Here is a 26,769-nt window from a genome sequence, read left to right as displayed (position 1 = left end):
AATAACCTATAAATTCTACAAACTAAAAGCTTTTGTATTGTATGTGTTTCCCTACGCTACACTAAGTTATTTTTAGCCGGACTGTGGGTGAAAATGAAGTGCTGGCCCATCAGGCGGTGCTTGTGGAAATTCAGGTGGAAAAAATAACATTTTGACCTGCATAACTCCGCCAGTATCACCGGAAGTTTATTTTTGCCATTGCCGTTTGCCAAAAAAGAGTCTTCTTTTAATCAGTGTAATCTTTTTGTACACATAAGGCACCCCTTTTATATATTGGCCCTCTTCGTTGTATTTTGTGAATTGTGACTGTTGGTTTTAAAAAAAAATTAGAACCGTAAATTTTTCAGAAGAAACAAACGTAAAAATATATATGTTTATATTTTTTTCTTTATTCCTTTTTTTGTTTCCAGGCGTACTGTTGTGCGTTTGTTCTACTGGCCAATCAGAGCGCAGGAGGCGGGGTGTTCCGGAATACGGGTGGGAAAAGAACATTTCTAACCACATGACTCTGACAGCGTCACATGACACTGATTTTTACCATCACAAAGATGGCTGCCCACTTGTCTTACGGCAGAGTCAATTTGAACATTTTGAGAGAAGCCGCGAGGAAAGAACTTCGAGAGTTTCTGGATAAATGCGCTGGGAGTAAGGTAGAGTGAATATTTTAGGGTAACTAAGTTACTAACGTTACTGACCGCGGGTGCATTCAACGGACTCTTACTTTGCTAACAATAACTAGCTCCCAATAGGCCATCAATAGTGGCGCTTTAGCTACGACGTATGGGGATTTTTGTTCTTATATATTAGAAACATCATTCTACTGTATCATCATTTTATTGTGAGATAGAACGAGTCGCCAAGTAAAATGAATGTCTGTGTTTGAATATCTTACTACAATGCTGTTTTCACATATAGCTACCACACAATTTCCTGAGCAAAAACATGATTAGATTAACTAGCTACGTCTTACTTTTACGTGCACGGCTGATCAACAGTGTCAGCCGAGCCATCCACTTGTACTTGTTGAGGACAGAAGGACTTTAAAGGCGCAGTAAATGATTCTGGAGAAAGATTGTTGATGTTTGACCTCAGCAGCAAAACAAATACACCCCTCCCTTCAGTGCTCCTTCAGAAGTGCTGCTTTCTGTGAAACAGCAAAAATAAGTTAATGAAACCCACCTGTCAAGCAGAAACAACCTCCTCATCTGTTTTCTTGCCTTTCAACTCTATGAAGCTGAAGTCAGCTTCTTTTTCGCCAGCTTCTTCTTTGAATTTTCCTGTTCCACCTTAAATGGTGCAGCAGTTTGCCTATATTCAGGTGCCTCAGCTTCTTCCTTGAATTTTCCTGTTCCACCTTAACTGGTCAAATGGTACGATTTAAGGTGGAACGAGAAAATGCATATAGGAAGCTAACTTCAGCCGTGTCTGCCTTGATAACCAAGCTGTTTGTGGATCACACAGTATGAATGCAAGTACTTGAATGTTGAAATTACGTAAAATGACCATCCCTACTAGTAGCTATGACAGATTAATTAAGGTTAGCTAACCTTAGCTGAAGCTTAATGCTTATCTGTTCAGGAGAAAATTAGCCAACTCTGCATCCCTCTTAAAGTCCTTCAGGGCTGTAAGCCATCTCCATCTTTCAGGCACATCGCCAACATTTACTCGTATTTTACTACATCTCTGGTCATTGGGCTTTTAGAAGGATGTAGAGGCTTTTTAGGTCAGTGTCCAATTAGTTTGCATGTCTGCAGCATGCTGTGTTTCATGTCTGGCAACCCGGGGTGTCGGAACAGTACTGGGAAATGGCCAGTGGGATCACAGGCCAAAACAGACTTTCCGCTCCGGAATGGAAATTTCAAAGAGAGCATACTGGTTGTAGCAGTGTTGTCATAGAAGCCAGTATTTTAACTTAGCATTTTTCCTTAATCTTTGATGACGTCTCTTCAGCTCATCCTGAACCACTTTGTGTAATTCCCATTTACAGAGCCAGGGCTGTGCACCAACATTGGATTTTTTTTCCAGCGCACGCACAGAAAAGAGAGCTAGCTCATCACTAGGAGATATTCGAAGAATTTGACAAAAATTGGATTGAAATCATATACTATGCCTTTAATTGTGGCCATTTCAGGATCAGACTGAAGTGCTTCTCCTGTCTTATAGCATTACAGATATTTTGCTGTTTTTTGAGGCAAATGTACTGTTTCAGTTTTCTGTCTGTTGTTTGTCTGTAGGCTATTGTCTGGGACGAGTACCTCACTGGACCATTTGGGTTAATAGCTCAGTATTCCTTGTTAAAGGTGAGAAACATATTGATATAAGCTATCCAGGGAGCACATTGAATGCGTGAGAGTTTTACTTTATAAGTATATTTAGATGATCTGGTATTTTATGCTATTTTATACATTATTATCATATCATTACCCACTGACCTACTGATTAAGCAAGTGGAGTTGGGTGTGCTCTAGCTTGTTTGGAGTGAAAACATGCAGCAACATCGGCCCTTTGCAGATAAGATTGGGCACCCTGCTGTATACTCATTAGGAAACCACAGTGATTTGTGTATACTCACTTAAAACCACACAATGACACATTTCTCTGTTACTACCATTGTATGTGGAATTTGTGAAAGAAAACTATTGAATTTTGAAGTCTAACACTCAATCAAGCTGACTGACAAACTAAAAAAAAACAATAAAATGTTCTACAAATGAGACCCTCACCAAACCCCACACCTTAAGACTAAATCTTGGCTAGCTATGCACCTCTGACAAGCTGTCAGAACTTTACTGTATGTTGCTGCGTTGTGCATGGGTACTTTTAAAGAGTTTATAGGGAATCTTTATCCATTCCCAAACCCAAAAGCAGTAGATCTTACTCATCTTCTTTTTTAGAATGGGGAAGGTGGTTTTAGCACCCTTACTCTGTAACACATGGCCTCTCATGGCTTATTTATTTTTGGAGCACTGTATCATATAAGTAATTACTTGCTGAATTCAGTTCTTTCTCTTTTAAGGAACATGAGGTGGAAAAGATGTTCACACTTAAAGGGGGACGAGTGCCCTCTGCTGACGTCAAAAACATTATCTTCTTTGTCCGTCCGAGGTTGGAGTTGATGGACATAATTGCAGAGAATGTAATGAGGTTAGTGTAACTCTTTCTGTCTCGTTAAATTAAGGCTAGCTTGATAAATATTCAGGCCGATGTGTTCCAGCAGATAATTTAGGTATTTGGTACTAGGACCCAAGAGTACTAAAGGGCCCAAATTCTTTTTTTTTCCACTTATGGTGGTGTGGTTTTTATGTACCAAAACAATTATAATTTCTATGATTATTGTCCAATTTCTTACATCTTCTGTTTTCACTCTACTTATAAAGTTTGTATGGCTAGTTTCCTTCCTTTCTTTAGTCCTTAGAATTGAACAGGTTAGTTTTTAAGACTGATATACAGTTGTATATGAAAGTTCGAACACCCCTGGTGAAATCATTTGTTTTGTTGAATTTCTAAGTGGAATAGGTTAACACCTCTGCAGAGATCACTCTTAAATTTTTATTTATTCAGTGAGATTGACATTGACAAAAAATAATTGAAGTATAAAATGTGCCATCACCTTTATTTTGTTTGTGTCCCAAATTATTTTAAGTTCAGCAAATAAAAGTAATTGTGCATAAAACCTGCAGAAGTGTGTTCTCTGTAGAACAAACATATTTTCACTTTAACAATAAAAAAAATCACTTTAGTGAATGTTATTTTTACTTCAGCAGTTGAACAAACAATGTAATTTGACTAAGGGCACCAAAACTTTTGCATACTACTGTATGCAAATGTCCTCTGTTCTGATTGGCTGCCCTGTATTGTGACTCATTTGAAAAGCAGTCCAGGCTGATACACTTCTGACAAACTGTAGCATGAATGGGTGAGGCTAAACTACTGCAGACTGGATGGACAGATTTATGTAAAATTTTTGGTTTTTGTGACATCACAAAAACAATGAATTTAACGTTTTTCAGCTAAGCTTCAATATGTGGGTCCTTTAAGTAAATTTCCTCTAATTAGGTGATTCTTTTCAAAAAGCCCTGCATTGCATCTTGTGCAGTGTACATTAACAGTTAGTGCGTAGTACACCAAAGTCTTTTTCTATTTAAAAGGAAGAAAAAAAGATTTTTTTATATGGGCGCTTTCCATGCTATTTTGTTATGTTTTGTTTTTGTGATAGCATGATCTTTACCTTCTTGTTCCTTTTACTATGTTTGCTTTGCAGTGAGGACAAGTTGCAGCCGCCGCGGGAGTTCCACATACTGTTTGTGCCTCGACGCAGTCTGCTGTGTGAGCAGCGTCTGAAAGAGCAGGGCGTGCTCAACTCCTTCACCAACATAGACGAATACATTCTGGATCTCATCCCTTACGATGGAGACCTGCTGTCCATGGAGTCTGAGAGTGCATTCAGGGTATGAAATAGAGCTTCAGATATCTGTCCCAACCCAACCAGACTTGACTTCTTGCTCTATATTTATTAGCTTCGGTTGGGTTCAGAATTCACATTGGGTTTCTCATTAATAGATTTTGGCCTGCATCTAATCCAGCTTTAGTTCTTCTCTCTGTTCTTTCTTGTTATTTTAAATGTCAGTTATGTTGTTGGCAGCGAGGGCTGTGATGCGTGAGAGCAACACATTATAGAAAGATAAGGCAGGCTGCAAAAATTTACTTGAAGGCACTTAATATAATTTCTTAATAAATTTGTTAAAGGATTGGTTCGCTCACTCCGTTTTCCTCTTACCCAACCAACATTGTAGTAAAGATGGCAAAGAAATGTTGGGTGTCTTAAGTTTGCAATTTTTAATTTGCGCTATGAGGCTAATGTAATAGAAATTTAATTTGGTTGCATATTACAAATGAGGTCTTAAGCCTACACCTGTTTGGTGTCAGAGGTTTGCTACGAGGTTAATTATGGCTAACAACCAATGCCAGAGTAGGTAATCAAGAATTGGGAGAATTCCCATTGGGCTAGTAACTTTTTCAGCCAGATGTGGAAATGGTGGACAGCTTTTACCTATCTGGATGAAGCAAAGGACCCAGCACGTAAGAAAGATGACATAGATCGGCAATCAGCAGCACAAGGATGACAGAGCTTGAAAAGATCTACAAATGGAACCATTTCTTTCTACAAAGATCAGAATTGTCCACACTATGATCTCCTCTGTGCTTTATTAAGGATTTGAAAAGCAGATCATAAACAAGCAAAACAGGCACATATAGATGTCTTTGAACTTTGGTGTTGTGAAGACTTTGAGACTACCTTGGATGGCAAAGAGAATAAAGACAACCCCTTTTCCAAAAACATTGGGACATTATGCAATATATAAATAGAAGCAGAATGTATTCATGTGAAAATCATTTAAACCCTATATTTAACTGAAGATAGTACAATGACAACATAAATGTTGAAACTGAGAATTTTATTTATGTATTATTATTTTTTAATATATACCCATTTTGAATTTGATGCCAGCAACATGTTTCAAAAAAGTTGGGACGGGGACATGTTTACCTTTGTGTTGCATCTCCTGTTCTTTAAGAACATTTTGCAAGTGTTTGGGAACTGAGGAGAATAATTGCTGTACGTTTGAAAGTGAAATGTTTTCCTGTCCTTGATGTAGGATTTCAGCTGCTCAACAGTTCAGGGTCTCCTTTGTCATATTTTTATTTCATCATGCCCCAAATGTTTTCAATTGGTGACAGGTCTAGACTGCAGTCAGGCCAGTTTAGCACCCAGACTCTTTTAGTACAGAGCCATGCTTTTGTAATACAGGCAGAATGTGGTTTGGCATTGTCATGCTGAAGTAAGCAAGGTCTTTATTGAAAAAGACAATGTCTGGATGGAAGCATATCAGGGCTCCAGACAAAAATTGAGCTTAAGAAAAAAAATCAGGCACCACTAGAGGGGGAAGGTGAATTTGGTGAAGGGTAGTTCTTCACATGATATCATGTAGGCTGTGTTGAATTTAATTTTAAGCTTTTTGAATTCTTTTATGGCTGTTTTTTCACATGCATAGGACACTCCGCTGGATACGGGAGTTAGGAGCACTCTTTGAAGATAATAAAATTGGGTGCATTTAGTCTGCTGTTATCATACCTGAGCCACGGAAACTCCTGAATCCAAGAAGTTCTGAAATGTCTTTCTTTTGTTGTACTTTTGCATGAAGTGCTTGACGTGGAAGATTGTTCAAGTACATCTTCATTTGGGTCTTTTACTAGTTCACTGGTCCGGAGTCAGATGGCGTTAGCAGATGACCTCGTAAGGTCTGACAGAGACGTAGATTGTGTGAAAAAAATCTGATATTTTTCGCTTCACCATTTTCTACACGCCACCGTTCACTGCAAAAAGCTCAGCTCGGATCATCTGCTTTGTTTGTCACGTTTTTAAAATCCTGCAAGCATGCAGGCTTTTTTTGATAGGCTCTTTACACTGGTTACAGTCTGGGTGTTTTTTTTCTTTGGCCTAGAGAATGCAATGTCCCTCATTTCCATAAACAATCTGAAAGATTGACACATTAGACTACAATACATGCTTACTGTGCATCAGTCCATTTCGGGTGAGCTTGGCCCAGAGGAATCAGCAACTAACTTTTTTCCTCATGTGTTTTTGGCCAAGTGTTGAGCCTCAACCCATCCTTACTCACAGAGTACTAGGCCTTTCCTGGATGTTTCTTTTCTGCCCACGCATGTTTGTGTCAACTGTTTAAGATGTTGTGTTTTATTTTTTTTTTTTTAACATTTTACAATATCCCTGGTCCTAAATTGCCTCTGTCACTACCTTTTTGGAATGTGTTGCAGGCTACGATTTCAGAATAATTTGGTTTACAAAGAAGTTTTTGTTTTTAGAAGAATTGTTCACAAAAAATAATGAAGTTGATAAAGGAAAACATCACATTTGTCTTGTCTTTTTTGTACGGTTTTTGTTTGGTCAAAAGAGGTTTATATGTCAATGTTTTTTGTTTTTATTTGCAATTTACCCACTGTATCTACTTTTAGAATTGGGGTTTTCAGACATAGTAAGAACAGAGAGAGAGGCTTTAATGCTTTTGCTTTATATTGACTTTCTGTTGACTTTCTTCTCTTCTTTTCACTTTATGCAGGAATGTTATCTTGAGAATGACCAGACGAGCCTGTATCACACTGCAAAAGGGCTGATGACTCTGCAGGCTCTGTATGGAACGATACCTCAGATATTTGGTAAAGGAGAATGTGCACGGGTGAGTGGCCTCAGGGGCACATTTGTTTTGTCCTCTTGTTTTTCTGTCCTGTTAGAAGTGTTTAGAACCGCAAATGTGTTTTTTTTTGTTTGTTTTTTTTTTTGTAGCCACTCTTGCAAGCTTGGATAAGCTTTACAGAACAGTGACAAAAATTCAATGCAACTGAGTGATACATTGTAGTATACACCTCAATTCTTGATAAAATACCAAAATGTGTTCTTTTTAAAGTTATTAACTTCGTTTTATGTGCGTGTAAAAGTCACTTTAGTCGTGTCTCAGGGTGAAGACTGCACTCGAGTTAGGAGAGACCTTGTTAGCACATCTCCTGTTCACTTACATATATATGTTGAAGTATGAAAGAAGTGTTGCAGCTTAAACTGCTTTTTGAATGCGGCACAATACAGGGCAACTAATCAGAACAGAGTTAAATCATGTCAGTGCTAGAAGCAGAGTAACAAAAACAGCCTGTTTAATTCTTAGCGATAAAGAGAGGTTGGAAAATGGTCCAGGAAAAATTATTTGACTATTTTTGATACATAAACCCACACAAACTTCGTAAGTGATGAATAAAGTCTAAGAAAAATGTAGAATGTTGGCCCTTGCATTTAAAAATGTTGCCTTTGGATAGGTAAGATTTGAATTTCATTACAGACTTTCATTTAAATTTCATTTCATTATTCTGCTACTCCAGCAACTCTCCATTCACAACTGTTTCCAAATTGTTTTGCACTGTGCAAAAAGGATTGTAGGAGATGGACAGTCTGAAAGAGTTCGCCAGCTAAGTCCTTCAAATTCTCAGAATCAGTATTCTCAGTAAACAAATGGCTGAAAATATAGAAATACAGTCTATCTTAGCTGCACCCAGGGACGTCACTAGACCCAAATTACCGAGGCAGGTGCCCGGGTAAAACATTGTCATGCCCCACTGTAATCATGGGAGAAAAAAGATCAACACTGCCCATAAAGTTTTCTGTTTTAAGGTTAAAATGTTGAGCTGAACTGCATGACACAAACATTATGACCATGGAAATTCACTACAGATGCTGCAGTTCCCATAGTGCCCCAGCATCTTTTCTTTGTACACTTTCCATTTTCATGAACTGTATAGCAACTGCAGAGCTAGCAGTAGGTGGACATGAACATACTGAAGCATTTAACAGCTACTGAACTACAGAGCAGCCACAGTGATGCTAACTAATGTCTCTCTTACCTCTTAAAGCCTTACATGTAGCCTACCAAAACCACCTTAGATATCTAAATCAAAGACATCAATTAAGATAGGCAAGTGCTATTATGTAGTCGAATTAAACTGAATACACCAAGAATATTATATCTCATGTTTTCTGTACACACATCAGTACACATTAGATACACATACCCCCTTTTCTTATTTATGTACAAGAAGGTTGTCAAATCCTTTAGAGAAGCTTTAGCCATGCTACAGTAGCTAGTGGTGTAGGCCGCAACATTAATGTAGCTAGCTAGCAACACTAACACACTAAAAGTAAAACAGAAGTTAGTCAACGTTTTACTTAGCCTTTCAGATGTTTGTCCCAGAATACTTCATCTATGACACTTATGACACAAAAAAGACCTGATCCGTCCCAAAAGGTGACTGGTTACATGCATCCATGATAAAAATGATATAAATCTCACGGCGTATTCTAAATGTACATATTTTTACTGCTTTAACAGTTCTATTTGCTCACTAGTTTCAGTTACATTTTTGTTGACGAAAGAACATTTTTGTTGGGTAGATCATTTGTAAGACAGTTCCAATACCTAATTCTCTTAAGTTTGGACAGGTAGTCAGCATTTTCAAATTTTCATTATACTGTCAACAACCCCTTGTCAAATAACATGTTTTGGTAATTTCCCAAGTGAAAATAAGTTAACACATCTGCTACAGAGAACAAATTTATTTTAGTCCATGTTTCTCTTTACTTCAACATAGCTGATTTAACATATTGGGCTGGGGGAACATAATATTTCCACAATATGTTAAATTCAGCAAATGTACAGTATGCATTAAAATGTGCAAATGTTTGTTCTCTGTAGAGGGTGTATTAACTTATTTTCACTTTATATTCTATAATCTCTTTTCATTGGAATAGTGTTGTGCTCTAACTCTGTTAATTTCCAATCCCCTTCCTCATGTGACCTTAAAGAGAAGTCATCATTCTAGTTCACTCCTCAGTTTCAGTGCAGCTTATAGGAACTCTCTTTTTCTTTCTTTTTTTTTTTTCTTAGCATGTGGCTAACATGATGTTGCGGATGAAGAGGGAATTTGCTGGCAGCCAGAATCAGATCCTCCCTGTGTTTGACACGCTGCTGCTCCTGGACCGCAATGTGGACCTACTTACGCCATTGGCCACACAGCTCACCTATGAGGGCCTCATTGATGAAATCTATGGCATCACTAATGGTGTGGCTTCATTCACATTTAAAATGATATCTTAGCTATCACTAAGATGAAGTTCCACTGTTTGATAGCACCCCTGCTGCTTTTAGTCCTGTACAACCTACGCTGTCAGAAAAGGGGTTCTGTGCAGGTACATTTTTCATTCATCATGGTACAGACAATGTAATGTACCCTCAAAGCACAATTATGTTCCCTAACTTAAAGGTACTGAAGATGTACCCTTGAGGGTACTACCCCATGACAGGTTCTGAGAGTGTAGCTGATGAAACAAATGTTCCTCATATCATAAGTGTTTCCACAACTCATTTATGCAATTTCCTCTATTCAAATGATGCACATAAAAGCTACTTGTCTCCTAAGCTTTTTCTTGTGGATAACCTTCAGCCTGCTAAACTAAAACGGGAAATTTCACAGATTTTGCTAATGTTCTGCAGAATGAAGTTGTTGAGGTGTAAGCAAAGTAATTCAGAGTGGTTTGGTGTGAAATGAGATACTTACCTACTTGGATTTCTTTACAGCTCCTACACTGGTAGGAACCAGGGGTCACAATGTGTACAACATAAATGTAGCCATTTTCTTCACTATCCAAAATGACCAGTGAACCTTTGCATGTCTTCTGAGTTTTTGTATGTTGATAATGGTAAAATAATGAATATGGAAAAAAAGTTTTCTTTGAGGACTGCATGTACTACTCCACCACAAATGGATTTTAAAAACATGTTTTAAGCCTAAACTGTATCTCAAAACTATTGTCTCAAACATCAGGCAACATATTAGTAACCAACATATTTGTAATAACCCCCACGACCCAGAAGGATAAGCGGCTTAGAAGGTGTTTTTGTGTGTGTGTGTGTGTGTGGGTGTTTGTGTGTTTGTATTTGTAATAACTTTCTGTGACAAAGCTTTTAGCTTAAATGCCTTAGACATATAGCTCCTACCACCACGACCACTGTAGACAATTGTGACTTGGTAAGTTTCTCTACAATGCACCATTCCACATCAAGCCTCTTTGAAATTACTTAGTTTACATCTGAACCATGTAATTATGCAGAAGTTCCAAAAATACCCTTTGAGTGTGGGTGAGCTACAAGCCAGATCAAAAACAAATTTATTTAAATGCATTTTGTTTTATAGCTGTTATGTCTTTAAAATTGTAGACAAAGCAGTAGAGAGAATGGAGCATACTGGACAGCGAATATTAATGGCATCAAGCACATCAACCTAGTGATAAACATCACAAATTCAGGTGAACCCCATCACAACCAGACTGTTCAAAAACAGTGCAGCATTCAACAAATATCACTAAATGTATGACGTCTCGAAAATAATAGTTTAACAAACTGACATGCTGAAACAAACGGCCGTTTAGCTACAGAGCTGAAAAGTCATGAAAACCAAAATTTAAAAATACATACAGCAGTAGGGAACCAGGAAAAAACAAATGGGATACTGATTTGTATAATGAATAATCAAATGCTTTATCATACAATAATCAAACCCCTTTGAGGATATTCACCAAAAGTAGTCTTTTTCTTATTTACACATGAATTATGTCTGCTTGACATGAAATTTTTTATCATGAGTTCTTTCTAATGAATTTAAATTTAACACCTCAACTGTAATAGCAGGCTGTGTAACATTAGCCATGTTTATTGAATTTGGTGCGCAGAGGCTTCAGAATGGAAGAAATGTGCCAGTTGTTTTAAAGCAAAGCCACAACAGTCACTTGTTTGGTCAAGGCCGTTTTCTCCAGTGCCTCAAGCCATTTCTTTCCGTGCCACTCACTGGCTAATGAAGAATTGGGACAGCGACATTTTCTAGCTGTTGTAAATGGTTTGTAAACTGGCATTAATTATTTTGTTACCCTTCCACTAGTTTCACAGATGTGTGTAATTCTACCAAATTGGTGCAAAGAGTTGAAAACACATTTCAGACTTTTGACTGACTTGGATTTGAGACTAAAATCTTTTTGCTTTGAGTGACCCTATACCTTCATTATGGTTATTTTATTAGAATTAAAGGAGGTGATTCAATCATAACACTGTGACAATTTTAACTCATTTTGATCATAACTCAAAAACACTAGCCAGTACAGGACTAGCAAACACAACTTTGACTGGCTGCACACAAAAAAATCATCAAGATTTTTGTTAAAACACAACAATGTTTACTTAATTTTAGAAAATGTGATTTGGTAGTGACCATTCTTAATGTTTCATACTGGTTTTCAGACTTAGGGACACATTTGCTTCAAACCAATGAGATCAAACTTATCACCATGTGGCCTTGAGGGACAGGGATGCAGTCTTACTTCCTGCTCTAAAATGCAGGGGTGTGGCTAAAATAAGGCTCTGTCTGTGGACTAAAACTCTTTGTGTTTTGGTAGTGACATAAAAACATGGTACAGCAATTTTTGAAGGAAGGTTTGCGCTGGAGTTACGAGACTAATGAACCTAAATAAAAGAAGCTTGTATCCCACCACTTATCCTTAGGCCGATTGCATGCCTAGTAAATGGTCACATAGACTTTTTGACACATTGTTATTCATAAAATTGGACAAAAATACATTGTATAGCTAAAAGAAGTACTATCAGTTGTCTTGAAATCTATACTTTTAGCCATTTTTATAGGTGATGTCATGCAGTGAGAGAAAACACATAAGCAAGTCTATTTGAGATGACTGCTGAGGTAATTGTGTGATGATCTTAGGCATGTAGTGTGAACAGTGCTTATTGGTGAAGTATAAGCTTCCATTAGTTGTTAGTTACATTAGCATCTTAGTTTCATTGCAAAACTAGAGAAGCACAGTGACACACTAGGCGTTTTTTGGCTGATTGACAGCATTTGGGTTAAGGGGGAAAATTGTGTACATTTTTCTCTAGCCCTCCAGGACTGTAGATGAAGAAACGTAGCGCAGATATTCATGCACAGTTATAATTCTCAGTTTTGACCGTGCTGTAAGTTGTCTATTTGGTGTTCTGATTTTGTCTTAAACTGCTTTACTTCTGCAGGTTATGTGAAACTGCCCCCTGAGAAATTTGCTCAGAAGAAGCCAGGAGAAGGAGGTAAAGATCTGCCGACTGAGCCGAAGAAACTGCAACTTAACTCGGCCGAGGAGCTGTACGCTGAAATTCGTGACAAAAACTTCAATGCTGTCGGAGCGGCCCTCAGTAAGAAGGCCAAGATCATCTCTGCCGCGTTTGAGGTTTGTGTCTTAACATTTCAGGTTACAAAGCTGAGCAGGAGTTTTCTGCATTTAGACTGTGGAATCAAAATCATGCCATGATACTGAAGCCTTCCTTAAAGTGTGGCTAGTTTTAGGGGCATGGCTGGCATCTCAAAATAGATCATAATAATTTGTATAAAAAAAAAAAAATCAAGTCAGAGTTTAGCATTTTTATTTAGTCAGTTAGTTTTTATGTAAAAGAGTAGCAGAGCAGAAGAGATTTTCGAGAATATAAGTGATGAGGCTGAAAGAGACTATATTCTGTATGATATATACTATATTTAACAGTTGACACCAAAGTTATCGCTTAGGCTAAAGTCTGTAGGGCAGTAGACTTCCATTGGGCACCCCTAAATTATATTGTATGTTAATGGCCCATGTCTTTCTGTGTCTAAAGGAGTTTGCATTTTATGGCTACTGTGAAAAGGGGTTAATTGGCCCATATCATGGATTGGAATGAATCATCCCTGCTTTTTGTAAATTGGTGTTTGATGTGTAAACATTTGTTAGTTTTAAAATGTACCATTTACTTCGAAGTCCATACAGTCCATGCATGACAACAAAGTTGCAAAAACAGCCCATTTTCTATATAACCATCCAATCAACCTAATGTCGTTTAACTTACTGCAGACAGTCTGTAGCAGAGTTATTAGAGTGAAAGAAACAGTTAAACGTTGTGCTGTTCCTGGCTGTCAAGTAGCAGTTGCATCATTTCTTGCTGCCAAAAGATCCACACATCCAAAAGGAATGGCCAGACTGCTTGATGAATGAATCACAATGCAGGGCGGACAATCAGAAGAGAGAACATTTACATATCAGTCTTAAAGGCACAGTAACATAAGCAGCCTGTTTTAATGCTAAGGAATAAATAGAGATTGGGAAGAAACACTGTTTTGGTATATGGAAGTACACAGAAAAAATGTGTGGTTTATTTGATGTTATGATTATTTAACTCTAACACAGAATTTAATTCTGGATGATTTTTTTAGCTGCGATTAATCCTTGATTGTTTTCTGTGTATTCTCTGAACAGTCTATGTTGGCTATCTCTTCTAGGAGCGGCACAATGCTAAGACTGTTGGAGAGATTAAACAGTTTGTATCCCAGCTGCCCCACATGCAGGCTGCTCGGAATTCACTAGCCAATCACACGTCTATTGCCGAGCTCATCAAGGACATCACCAGTGAGTTTAGTTCCTTCAGCTTACCATCATTTTTATCACATTTTCTTAACTATTTCTGTCAGGTTTTACAGTTTTCATGCAGAGTGAGTATGTAGGACATCACTTAAGTTTAATCTTACGTTTAAAAAAAAAATGTATATGAAAAATTGGCAGTCACAGTTAATATGTACCTCTACTAATCTTTTCTTTCAGCTTCTGAAGTCTTTTTTGACAATTTGACAGTAGAGCAAGAATTCATGACTGGAGTGGACACAGACAAGGTACTATTGTGTTTGTCAACAAGTTATGTCACGTGCTTACAGTTAAGTAAACCGACTGTCAATAGAATTTAAATAGGATTTAATGAAAGGATAGGCTTTTGAGATGTACCTTTTCATGGGGGTCCTATAAACACAAATACAAAATTATAAAATACATACAGACAAAAACAACATAATAGAACATACATTACAAATACACCATTACAGACAGCTCTTACCCTCTCCCACCCACACCCCAAGCGCTGAGCTGTTGTGTAAGGAAAAATTACCCACATAATAGATCAATTATATAAACATTAAGGCTATTGAAGCAATTTATATTATTCTACAAATCAATTGAAGATTGAGTGTACCCAAATTAAATGTATACACAAGTTTTATTAAGATGAGGAATTAAAAATGTTCTGAAACAGCAGAATGAAGTAAGAGTTCTCAGAAGAAGAAACATTATTCCAATCTGAAGAAGCTCTGAACTTTTTAGAAAATCCTAGGGACAAAAGAAAAATGGATATTGCATATGTCTGAGTGTCAAAAATGTATGTCAAAAATATGGACTTTTTTATTTTTTATTTATTTGAGATACTGTGTCGAGGTAATGAGCGTCTAGATAGTAAGTAATTATTACAGGATAATAAGTCATTATTAAGAGATACCTAAGTAATTTTTTGACATAGTCAAAGTATTTTGAGAATCAGTATTTTGAGAAAATAAATTGTAATTCTAACATAGTAAGTCATAAAATACTATGTCTTTTTTCAACATAAGTCAATATTTTGAGAAAAAGGGTATATGAAATGTTGGCTAAAAAATATTGTATAGTTTTTGGTAACGGTTTATAAATTTGCCACTGCTTATGCATTGTTAGTTGAAACCATTCAAAAAACAACATAGTGTGATATTTATTGTGTATCATGAAAACGTCTACAAGTATGGTAATATTATATTTTTTCCTTATCACTCACCCAAAATATAGACCTTATTACTTTTTAGTTACATTAGCCTTACAGCACACACCAAGCATGTCTTGGCTGATTATCTGTATTCGAGGTAAGTACAGGAAATTGTGTACATTTGAATTTTCAGAGAACCATTTGTTTAACAATTGAAAAATAAAAGTGGAAATCAAAAATTTCAGAAGATGGCAAGGTGACGTCAAATTTTTGACAGGAGTGTAGCTGTAAATCCTTAAACCAACTACCCTTGGACAAAACAATGACGGTACAGACCTTCAGTCTGAGCATGTTTGATGGCATCAGCTAAATATACACCTGCTTGAATTTGTGCAGGTTAACACATACATAGAAGACTGTATAGCACGAAAGGACCCTCTTATCAAGACCTTCCGGCTTGTCTGCATGCAGTCCGTCTGCAACAACGGCCTGAAGCAGAAAGTCCTTGACCACTACAAGAGAGAGATCCTGCAGGTGCATCTGCATTTTTGTTTAACAGTATACTGTAGAAACTGACCGCTTACAGTTCTGTTCTGTTGACTCATTCCTCTCCAGTATTGGGAGATTAAATTGGTATCTTAACTCTATATACACCTTTGCATGTTTTTCGGTGGTGTAGACGTATGGGTATGAGCACATCTTGACCCTGAACAACCTAGAGAAGGTGGGTTTACTCAAACCGCAGATTACCACGAGGAACAACTACCCCACTATTAGGAAAACCCTCAAGCTGTGGATGGAGGATGCGAATGAACAGGTTAGTCAGGCACTAAAGAGAGTTTTTTTTTATTTTATTTTTATTTACTTGCCTTTTCGGGGATGTCCCTTATTTTTTTTAATAAGTAACATTTTAATGGTTTTCCCAGAGGTGTGCCAACATTATCATGCCAGTTGGCTGTTATATGTTTGATATCCAGGTCTTTGTACCTTGTGTTATCTGTGCGTATTTGTGGTACACTGGTATAACAGTTATGACCAAATACCTGAAGAAGAATTTCAACCAATATACTGCTCACTACTACTACTATGAGTAGTGTTTTTGTATTTGACTCATTGCCTCTATTTTTGATTCACTGCCTCTATTATACAGTGTACTTATACTGTATGCTTTCTTTTTCTATCAGAACCCCAACGACATCTCTTATGTGTACAGTGGATATGCTCCACTCAGTGTGCGGCTGACCCAGCTGCTGGCCCGGCCTGGCTGGCGGAGCATTGAAGAAGTGCTGAAAATGTTGCCTGGTCCACACTTTGAAGAGAGGCAGCAGCTTCCAACTGGCCTCCATAAGAAACGTAAGTGATAACCTTCATAAGTAACTACCTAGTAAGGTGGTGTTGCATTTATTAAAAAAAAACATACTCTGAATATTGTTAATATGTAAAGTCAGCATGCAAACTTCTGTGCATCTGCAAGTCATTTTGACTCAGTGTGATTTTATTCAGTTTTAGTGCGATTCAGTACCAGCAGTAGAATAGAGACAGTAAAAACAACACACCAAACACACACACACAAAAAAATAATACTAAAATACTGATCTATTACAATTAATTCTTGCATTTTAAAATGTGTGAAGCTGAATTGCTACCTTCAAATTGATGCATCAGTACATTTTTACTAGGGCTGTCAAACAATGAAAAGAATCATGATTAATCGCATTAGTGTGTGTAGTTAATCATGACCATTTGCTCTGAACTGACCCTAAAAAGTCTCTTTTTAAAAGCAGTGAAGCAGTGTTTATCACTTTCAAAGACTAGACTAGATATTCCAACTCCTCCGCAATATTAGACGTCTCACTCTCATACTGCTACATTGGGCCTTGTTTTAAAGGGAATTTTCATTTTGCTTTTGTTAGTTTGTCCATAGATCTCCTGTGAGCCCTGTCAAACATAATCTGCTGAAGGCGTCCTCCAGTGCTAATGTTAATGATATTACTGATATTCCTGCACCAGCTGCGAGATCTGCTCGTAAATGATACTTCAGACTCATTGGACCTTAGTGATTGTCAAATTCTAGGCATGGCAGTATCTGGAAATAACTTTTATTAAGAGAGCCACCAATAAAATCTGCCTTTTAAAAGCTATATTTTAGTCCTGTTCAAGATAAAAATCAGTCTATCAGAGAAGGTCCGGTAATGTAATTTGTGCGTGATTTGACTTGTGGAATTGTACCTGATCTGTGTAATTTTCCCAAATTACCTCACATAGCCTCGATTGAAACTTCATCACACGGATGTTTACATCAGCACTATGGGACAGGCACCACACTTCTAAACAAGTTGATTGGCTAAATGTTAAATATGCCACCAAAAAAATAAAAAAGTGACACAACACGAGGGGGGAGACTTTACATCTTATTTGCAAATGATGGTAATATGGTATATATTTCCTCCTACATACAGGGGGAAATATACACCATATATTCCAGCTTGGTTTTGAGCTGCTAATTTTGTTTTTCACTTTGTTAGTAATTGACAGCATTGAGAAAAACAGATAACTGCCTCTCTGTCGCTCTAGATACATGCTGAATGTAAGCTAACTGTTCTGCTTCATATGTGTAAGGCTTGTTGTCGGAGGGTATTTTGTCATGATTTATTGTCCAGACAGCAGTCAGATGGAACACGAGGGCTAACATGTGCAAGCTGTAGATAAGAGAAGCCTTTGTCTTCGACGTTTTGTTTGATCCTGTATGTGCATCACTTTGGCTTATTTGTTTAATCCAATCTGCTGATTATTCAAATTATAACCAATAGTTTCTTTTATTAAAGTTTTAAATCAGTAGGATTTTGCCTTGTTCTCTTATTAAGTAGAAAGTGTAGAAAATCCATCCCACTTAAGCAGCCCTTGGTACAGAGATAAAAACAGGCTATATAACATAACATTAACAGTAGTGTAGTTACTGAATATGCCAAATTGACCTATGAAGACTTTTTGTCCAGAACCAACTGGATTTACATATGGCAGAAAATCTCATGTACAAACAGATTGACTCTTATTCATCAAAGTTACATACAGTCAAATCTGATCATAAAATGAGCATACCCAAATTTTACAGACTTTTTTCATTCATTAGTTTCATCTTTGACGTATCGGTACAGTCAAACTCATGTGTAGTAGGAGTGCATGTAAATTTTACCGTAAACTTTAAACAACCTGAAAAAAAAGACTGATTTGCAGTTATCTAACCAAAGCTATTATCAGTATCATTTATAATACCAACAATAAGAATCAAAATAGCACAAAACAGGAACAAAAGTGGATGTCCCTGTTTTACTTGCACATTGATATAAACAAATATACTACATTGCATTTAAAGACATATTACACTGAGCGTTTGATTTAAACCACGGACGCCACCTAAAAAAAAATAATAATACACGCAGCTAGTGTAGGAGCATTTCATTCGCTGCAGTAATACAGCATTTGAATATGTTAGTAAATAATCACACTACACCGTCACATCTTTCTACTGTCTTGGAAAACGAAGCTGTTTCATTTCACATTTTATTCTTTTCAGTCGTCATAATTTTAACACTATAAAGAGCACTCACTTTTTGACCTCAGACTCTGCCTATGAGTGCAGCCATTGGCTCACGAGTCACTGAATGCTGTCATATTCATATTATTGGCTCTGTACCAAAATATCTGCATGAATTAAGATGTGCTTCATGTAAACAATATGTAAATGAGGTACAGGTAGGCAGCGGCATGATTTCAAGCCGAATATGGTTCATAATTTGCCCTCAAATCTCTGCTTGTTCCCATATCGTACGAAAATTTCATGAAACAGACGCAGGATAGTTCATACATCATTGAAGGTGGTAAATGTGTGCTCTTAATTACGCAACTTTGATTAATTGGGGAATGTGTTTTTTCTTCAGAGAAAAAGTGTACTCCAGCTTTTTTCTGTCTGCTGCATCTGTAGCTTATGGTCGATTACCACAGTCAATTATTTCTCTGAACTTGGAAAAGAACAGAACACCCACTGACTCAAAACACACTTATAATAGAAGCCAGTGAGCAGATACATCAGCTCTTGGTCTTGTATTAAGTATAGGGAAATGTGTTTAAACACACACACACACACACACACACACACACACACACACACACACACACAAATCCAATCATGTTTAAAATCACAATCGCAATTATACTCATCTTTTAAATGCTATCACAGACAATATCCAGATATGAAACACGTATAATCCACGTCCCATATAATGGCAAGTGTATACGGGGCTTTAATAGAATATTTTTTTTATCATGTCATAAACAAAAACAAACATGGCTGGTAAGGCAGACGCTCACTGCCTCCAAATTTTGAGATTAAGTTTATTGTCCAGTAAAACTGGATATTTGGTGAAATAAATCATACTTTGATTAGTATAACAGATTTATGCATTATGCAATCTAGTCATAGTTTTGCTTTGTTAAAAGTTGAATCTAATGTTTATTTATTTATTTATTTTAAAGTGAATTCAGTGGATTTTACTGTCCAGTACGGTTGACATTGCAATTAGGCACAGGAAATGTGCAATATCTTGAACAAATGAACATTTTAGCATCAAGGTAATAGCATTTTCTGTGTTTCAGAGAAACAGAAACGTTATTTTTGTCTATGACACTGGACTAGTGTATAAAATGCTTTTTTGTTCTAATTTTGCCAATATGTAATATAGCTTTCTGACTTTTTCATCAATGACCTCAGTTGTTTAAATGATTTTATTTTATATATACTAATGTAAATCATTGTTTATGCTTTGTGTTAAAAATCTATGTTTATTCTTATGACATGAAAAACATCATGAAAATGACTGCCTTTCATGCAGACATCCGGGTAGTTCCCGAGGTTCAGAAACTTTGTGCTTGCTTTGTGCCTTATGTTGATGGTAAAAAAATACTTTCTTGTTTCAAAAGCTCAAAATGTCCAAAATGTCCAGTACTGGAGACTGTTATGTGTTTCTCAGTAACCTGAAAAAAACAAAATCATGTTTTGTGTTATGTAGCATGCAGCAGAGAACGTTTCATAACAAAACATTGTTTTTAAGGTGTCCAGTCTATGGACAGAGCAGGTTAATAAAAAGGTAAGCTATAGTTTTAAAGGCACAAGAAGTTCAGTAGACAATTCAGTTTTGGGACATGAATAGTGCTCTTATTGCATGTTCATACTTGCCATGTTCTGTTCACAGGAAAGTGATAATTGAAAGCAGAACAGTAAACTATGTGTGATTAACCACTTGGATAGGTGCTGATTTTCTTTTCTTACAGTCACATCCACACCACCCTTTAAACATATCTTCACAGAAACATATAGAAGTGTATTAGGCAGTTGATCTCTCTTCTGTTTGGTTTTATTTAAGGTGTTCTGATGTTAATTTGACATCAGAAATATCACAAATTAAAATGAATGCGATTCAGGGATGGATATTGGTGTTATGAGGCCCCTGGGCACAAGAGCCTTTGGAAGCCCCCCACACTCCCTGGTAACACCCATTGGTTGGTATAGTGTAGTGGGTAGCTCTGCCTTCTATGATGTAGACTGGGGTTCAATCCCTGCCTGAGTAAGCACCCTATACTATACCAATAAGAGTCCTTGGGCAAGACTCCTAACACTACCTTCGTCTGCCTGTGTAACATGATCAATTTGTAAATCGCTCTGGATAAGAGCGTCTGCCAAATGCCATAAATGTTAAAAAAAAAAAAAATGTAACAGGAAACAATGAACAAACAAATTAATAATTGAATTAATTAGATCTGAAAAAGAACAAAGAAAACTTGTTTTATGTGCACTTTGAGCAATGCTGGAATTATTTATTATTTACTGAAGATCAAATTAGCTTTATTAATGTGCAATATCCTCCTGTGTCTACATTTGTAACAGCTTACTCTTTTTGTGTACCATTTGAATCATGATTGCTTTTCCAAACTGAGCCACTAAACGGAAACGCAAACACCACTATTATTCACTGTCTAAAATCTGGCAACAAGAAAACAATATAAAACTTGAGGATCCTGAGAACAGATGTTTCCTCATGTATTTAGCCATTTGTATTAATTCAAGGATTACTTCTTCATCTGTTTTTTCCATCTGCAATGAATTGTCCCAAGTATTTGAACCACCTCAAGCCCTTGCGGTCAGGCTCCATCCCTGAGCAAATTAGACCAGGTGGAAAATAAACGCTTTAGTAAATAAAATTTAATTGTAAATAAATGAAAATTGTAAATAAAAAAATGTAAAAATGATATTAAGGATATCAATAATAGATAATCAAGTTTCTTTGCTGTTTTCTTGATTTCAAAAAGAAATCTTTTGGATGTGTTTTTAATTTTACATCAGTATCATTTTGGTACCAAGTGTTGGGATAATAGCCTTAAACATGACCATATCATATGTGCTTTTATGAGAGCATTTTTTTTAATGAATGTCAGTTTCTGCTCTTTTATTTCACAGGTCAACAGGGTGAAAATAGGACCACACTGGTGTTCTTCCTCGGTGGTGTTACTTACGCAGAAATCGCTGCTCTTCGCTTCCTGTCTCAGATGGAGGACGGAGGGACGGAGTACGTCATCGCCACCACCAAACTCATCAATGGCACCAGCTGGATCAAATCTCTTATGGACCGACCGGAAACTCAAATATCCTAAATCTGCTCCTTTAGTTGGGTTATTATTGCTATATTCTGGTTTAATACCCATCTACTTCGACATTGAGGGGCAACACATTGGGGTCTCTCTGCAAATACTGAAGTGGCTTGCTTTTGACTCTGTACAGGTTCATTTTTGTGTCTTTTGTAGGTGTGTTTTATTTTGGGTTTTTTTGATAAGTCAGTCACTGGCAATTCCCAGTGTCACCTCCCTTGAAAGCTTCTTAATACCCATTAACTGTAAAAATAAATAAATAAAAAACTCCAGTAACATCAGCCACTTTGTGAAAATCCCCACAGGTAACTAGCCAATGACGTGCATTCATCAGTATTTCATCACACTGCTGTCAATCACAGTCTGATGGGAAAGGCTACAGAATTACATACGCCTTTTATGACAAGCTTTTTGGAATAAGCCTGTTGGAACAAAATCTCCATAATGTAATGACATAATGTAAAAATACCAGCTGCCCTTTACATTATCTGAAAATTTCCTGATGAGTGGACTAACAGATATGGCCCAGAATAACTTGAAATAAAAATCCAGTCCCATTAACTTCCATTCAAAGTCAAGTTTGTTTTTCCTTCCCCTGAAAAGTTGCTGTTTTGGAGATACAAAGTTTTGTTCTGACAGTGACATTATGTAGATGTCATGTAGCCTTATGAACCCTGCAGTAAAGTGTTACCGATTACTCTTACACTAGTGGCATCAACTCAGCCATTCCAAATAAGCTATTGTGCTGAAGTGAACATAAAGAATCTACAGTTACACATTAAAAAAATCCAGAACCTGGACAGGAATGTGAAATTTGCAGGCAGTTAGTAGATTTGGCTGTGGGTTTAGTCACATATAATGTGCACATGCTGTAAGATGATGTTGCTGTACAGAATGAGCATGCATGATGGTAACATAGGTGCTTACTGGCTTAGTAAATAAAAAATAAGTAATGACATACTGTTCAAGAGTCTATATTGAGGAATACCAAAAGACTTTGATACTTTGTATAAACTCTGTTTCAAAACATTTTAAAACTCACCATTCACTTTCCAACCAACAGTGCATATATGGAAACTAAGCTACCGCCCATGTTTTAATGCATCATAGTAGTGACTGCAATTACAGCATTTAACAATGACACATTGTGCTGTTTCTGATTTTCGGGAAGCGAATGTCTTATTGCAGCCTTCCATACATCTAGAAGGAGTGGAAGTTGAAAATGAGTTAACACATCCTTTTCACAGAACACACTTCTTCGCATTTTAATACACAATTACTGTTCATTTACTGAATTTACCATATTGGGGGGGTGTAAAATATGGCCTGTGTAAAAGTTATGGCACAGTTTATTTTTTCCAATATGGTATAAAAAATGTGCACTAAAATTGGCAGGAAAATTACATTTAACTGTGTTCCCTGTAGAGGGTGATTTAACTTGTGTCCACCTTTTGGAGACAAATGTCTATCAGTCTTCATTAACAAAAACAGTCTGTTTAATTCAAATGGATAAAGGATAGAAAATGTATCATGTAAAAATGAATCATGACTGTTTTAGTACATAAGACCACACAATAACACAGATGAGAATAAATAAAAAACATTTTATGTCTATAAGCAGTAGCTCATACATCTGTCAAAATTAGGCAAATACAGTACTCCTGTAATAACTGTAGACCTGAAAAGAGTAACGACCTGGGCTGAAGGCGGGTTGCGTTAAACAAAACGTCAGCGCTCTTCTCCCTACAGTGGCAATTAGTCCTATAACAGGCCTCCTGATCAGCCGATAATGGGCTTCTGTCTGGAGCTCTGGCCTGGAATGGAGCATGATTTGACAGTGGAGGACAATGATTGAATTAGGGGGCCATTTGCTATCTCTTCCGGACGAGCCTTACTGTGCTAGAGTTGGAGACTGATCTCAGCACTGATCGATAGCTCATCCGTGCCTTCAGCTCCAGCAGCATGGTGCAGGAAGCAGCGGGGTGTGGGGAAGAACAGGCAGCGAAGCTAGCTTGAAGCAAGAGGTCCACACTGCTTAATAGACTAATAAGAAAGATCAGGCACATTATAGTCAAACTTGATACAGGGGAAAAGAAGGCAGTCGTTTTGTGTAAAACTATGTGCTTTATTTGTCTAGGCCTTATAACCAATGGAGCAGTTAACCAAAAAGCAGTTACAAGTCTTAGAATATTCTTGTAATAGTTTATATTCATCACAGATGCAGTTATGTTAAGTTTAATATCCCAAATTCTTTGTGACAAGTGATCAAATCTTGTGGCAGATAACTTGCCAATAAATAACAATAGTTAACTGCAGTATTTAATGTTTTATGTATTTAATTAATTCTTGTTGCTTCTTAAAAATACATATTAGCTTGATTTCAAATGTTTAAATCAAGTTATTATTGAACTAAATAAGCTTCAACAATTAAACATATACATTTTTTCAATATTCAGAGTGTCTACCATATATATATATATATATATATATATATATATATATATATATATATATATATATATATATATATGTATGTATGTGTGTGTGTGTGTGTGTGTGTGTGTGTGTGTGTGCGCGTGTGTGTGCGCGTGTGTGTGCGGTTTATTCCCCATTACAAAATGTGAATGTGTGAAGTGATCAGTGTTGTGTTGTTGGACAGCTTGGGGAGGATGTGCTGAGACTGGCCTGTGGAGCAGGTGCTGGATGCTGCATTTGAGCCATTAGGGGGACCCAAGGGTTTCTGCCTCTTGTAATCAATTTAATTGCCTTCTTTTGGCCACTCCTACAGCATGAGCACTGACTGAGCACCACCTTCTTCTCCTTCATCAAAGGCAGCTCTCAGTAAAACCAGAAGCACAGCAGCACTTTTTCTGCCTGGGCTGTCTGAAGAGAATACACTCAAATCCGGGTGAGTAAACAGCTTCATGTTTAGACAGTAAACAGATCACATTACAATCAAGGGAAATGTACAGCGTGTGGTAGGATAACTGGCAGGATTACTTTCAGTAAGGTTTTGCCACTTTGAGAACTTTTAAGTAGAACATTATGCTGCTGCTGCTGTTGCTTAAAAAAACAAACGGGCAGTTTAGACTGTTTTGTAAAACAGGAATAACATTGCTGTTGAAAAAAAATAACACCAAAATAGTAACTTTGTAGGAGGAGGCAAAATGTAATGTAAGTGACAACTTACTTTTAATGTAGGGTAATGTGACATGATTTCATTCCAAGCCATTTTGGAACATTTCAATTGATCTGTTTATCACAGTGTAAAGGGCAGCTGCTGTTTTCAAATGATGTAGAAAAAATAATCTGAGAAGTGCATATTGGAACAAAACCTGGTATCTCCATTTTTGTCATTTTTCAGTTGTTGACATAATTAGAAAGTAGCCGTTGTCCTTTACATTGTGTGTAAGTTTCATGATGAATGGACCAAAAGAAACAGCCCAAAATGACTTGGAAAAAAGTCTGGTTCCATTGACTTACATTAAAAGTATTTTTTTCATTCTCCTATAAAGTTACCATTTTGGAGATACAACGTTTTGTTCCCGACAGCAGCGACACATATATAGTGTAATATAGTGAAAAAAAAGTACACATCCTGTACAGAGAACACAGTTCTGCACATTTTTATGAACAATTAATGTTTATTTACTTTAGACAATTTTAAGTCAATGGAACCAGACTTTTTTCCAGGAATCCTTCAATGTTTTTCAACCTGATCTCTATCTGCACACTCTCTAGCTTATGGTTGCTGGCTATGAAACATAAATTGGACCCATTTCCCTGTTCTTAGAAAAGAAAACAGAAAACTTGGAACACATTTATAATGGAAGACAATGGCCAGATGCTGAATCTGAGTCGACAGCATTTCTGTTCTTTTCTGAGTCCAAAGAAATTATTTTCCATTGTAATGAACACAGATACTGCAGAAGAGAACTGGCTGAGTATTTCTTTAATGTAACTGAATGATTTTCAACCAATTCATAACTGATTACTCATTATTATTAAGGTGATGACTTATCTGGCACAGTTTAACACCAGTGCAGCTCTGATACATAATCCACGTTTTTATTTGAAAAGAAATGTCAACAAAGTTACAAACAAATCTTTATGCCAGTAGGTCTGGAAACGCCTCTGCCTCTTTGAAGAAGCTTGAAAGCTTGACAAGTATTTGAAGATGGAGGTGCATTTTGAAACAGAACCACTGATGCTTCGCTTTCTCCGGACTTTCAGAGAACTGCTGAGATTTGTTTTGTTCACCTATACAGTGTTATTTGGTGCCTTGATCCTTGCTGGATGGACTACATACTTTATTGTTGCTAAATAAACTAAGACACCATCTTCCAGACGGTTGCTTTGCCAGCTACTTGGTTTGCCCAGTGCAATATGATTTTGTTTGGACATTGTTTGTGTGCTGCTTTTTTAAGTATATTTTTGTAACCCTACAAACTGGTAATATAATTTTATTTTTGTTGTGAATATATGAAATAAATTGGCCAGCTGACTGTTGTACCAGTATTTTCCGTTACACTTCAAATACAGGTGGGCACCTAGTGAAAACGTTTCAGCCCAATATCTGAAATTACATAACAAAGCCAAGCATATCCTTTTATTTTGATTAAATGATTACATTGCCTCATAACACATATGGATAATATATTAATATATCATATATATGTGTGTGTGTGTGTGTGTGTGTGTGTGTGTGTGTGTGTATGTATATATATATATATATGTGTGTGTGTATATATATATATATATATGTGTGTATATATATACAGTATATAAAGATCTATATATGATATATATTGTGGCACACCCTTTAACAATGACATGA

At 36.8% G+C, this 26,769-nt stretch overlaps 1 protein-coding gene and 1 long non-coding RNA gene across 2 annotated transcripts; both read left to right on the top strand.

The window, feature by feature from the left end:
- Positions 1-446: 446 nt before the first annotated feature.
- On the top strand, positions 447-22,888 carry vps33a (VPS33A core subunit of CORVET and HOPS complexes). The gene is made up of 13 exons (XM_036597926.1): positions 447-650; positions 2,235-2,300; positions 3,017-3,144; positions 4,262-4,448; positions 7,137-7,253; positions 9,504-9,678; positions 12,687-12,880; positions 13,957-14,083; positions 14,276-14,343; positions 15,630-15,767; positions 15,913-16,050; positions 16,418-16,586; positions 21,745-22,888. The coding sequence occupies exons 1-13, from the start codon at positions 522-524 to the stop codon at positions 21,936-21,938; spliced, it is 1,830 nt and encodes a 609-aa protein (XP_036453819.1). The 5' UTR covers positions 447-521; the 3' UTR covers positions 21,939-22,888.
- A 1,618-nt stretch (positions 22,889-24,506) lies between these two features.
- Positions 24,507-26,441, top strand: LOC118826916. Its single transcript, XR_005008820.1, has 2 exons — positions 24,507-24,840; positions 26,053-26,441. It is a non-coding gene; the product is annotated as an uncharacterized LOC118826916 (long non-coding RNA).
- The last annotated feature ends 328 nt before the right edge of the window (positions 26,442-26,769 follow it).

The sequence above is a fragment of the Colossoma macropomum genome, unplaced genomic scaffold (genome assembly GCF_904425465.1).
Source record: "Colossoma macropomum unplaced genomic scaffold, Colossoma_macropomum, whole genome shotgun sequence".
NCBI classification, from domain to species: domain Eukaryota; kingdom Metazoa; phylum Chordata; class Actinopteri; order Characiformes; family Serrasalmidae; genus Colossoma; species Colossoma macropomum.
This window is presented reverse-complemented; position numbering and strand designations above follow the sequence as displayed.

Bases quoted from the DNA above. Each gene is read 5' to 3' on its own strand.
- vps33a (XM_036597926.1), top strand. From the start codon at position 522: ATGACACTGATTTTTACCATCACAAAGATGGCTGCCCACTTGTCTTAC. The intron at 651-2,234 runs GTAGAGTGAATA...GTTTGTCTGTAG, and splicing joins ATAAATGCGCTGGGAGTAAG to GCTATTGTCTGGGACGAGTA. The intron at 2,301-3,016 runs GTGAGAAACATA...TTCTCTTTTAAG, and splicing joins CTCAGTATTCCTTGTTAAAG to GAACATGAGGTGGAAAAGAT.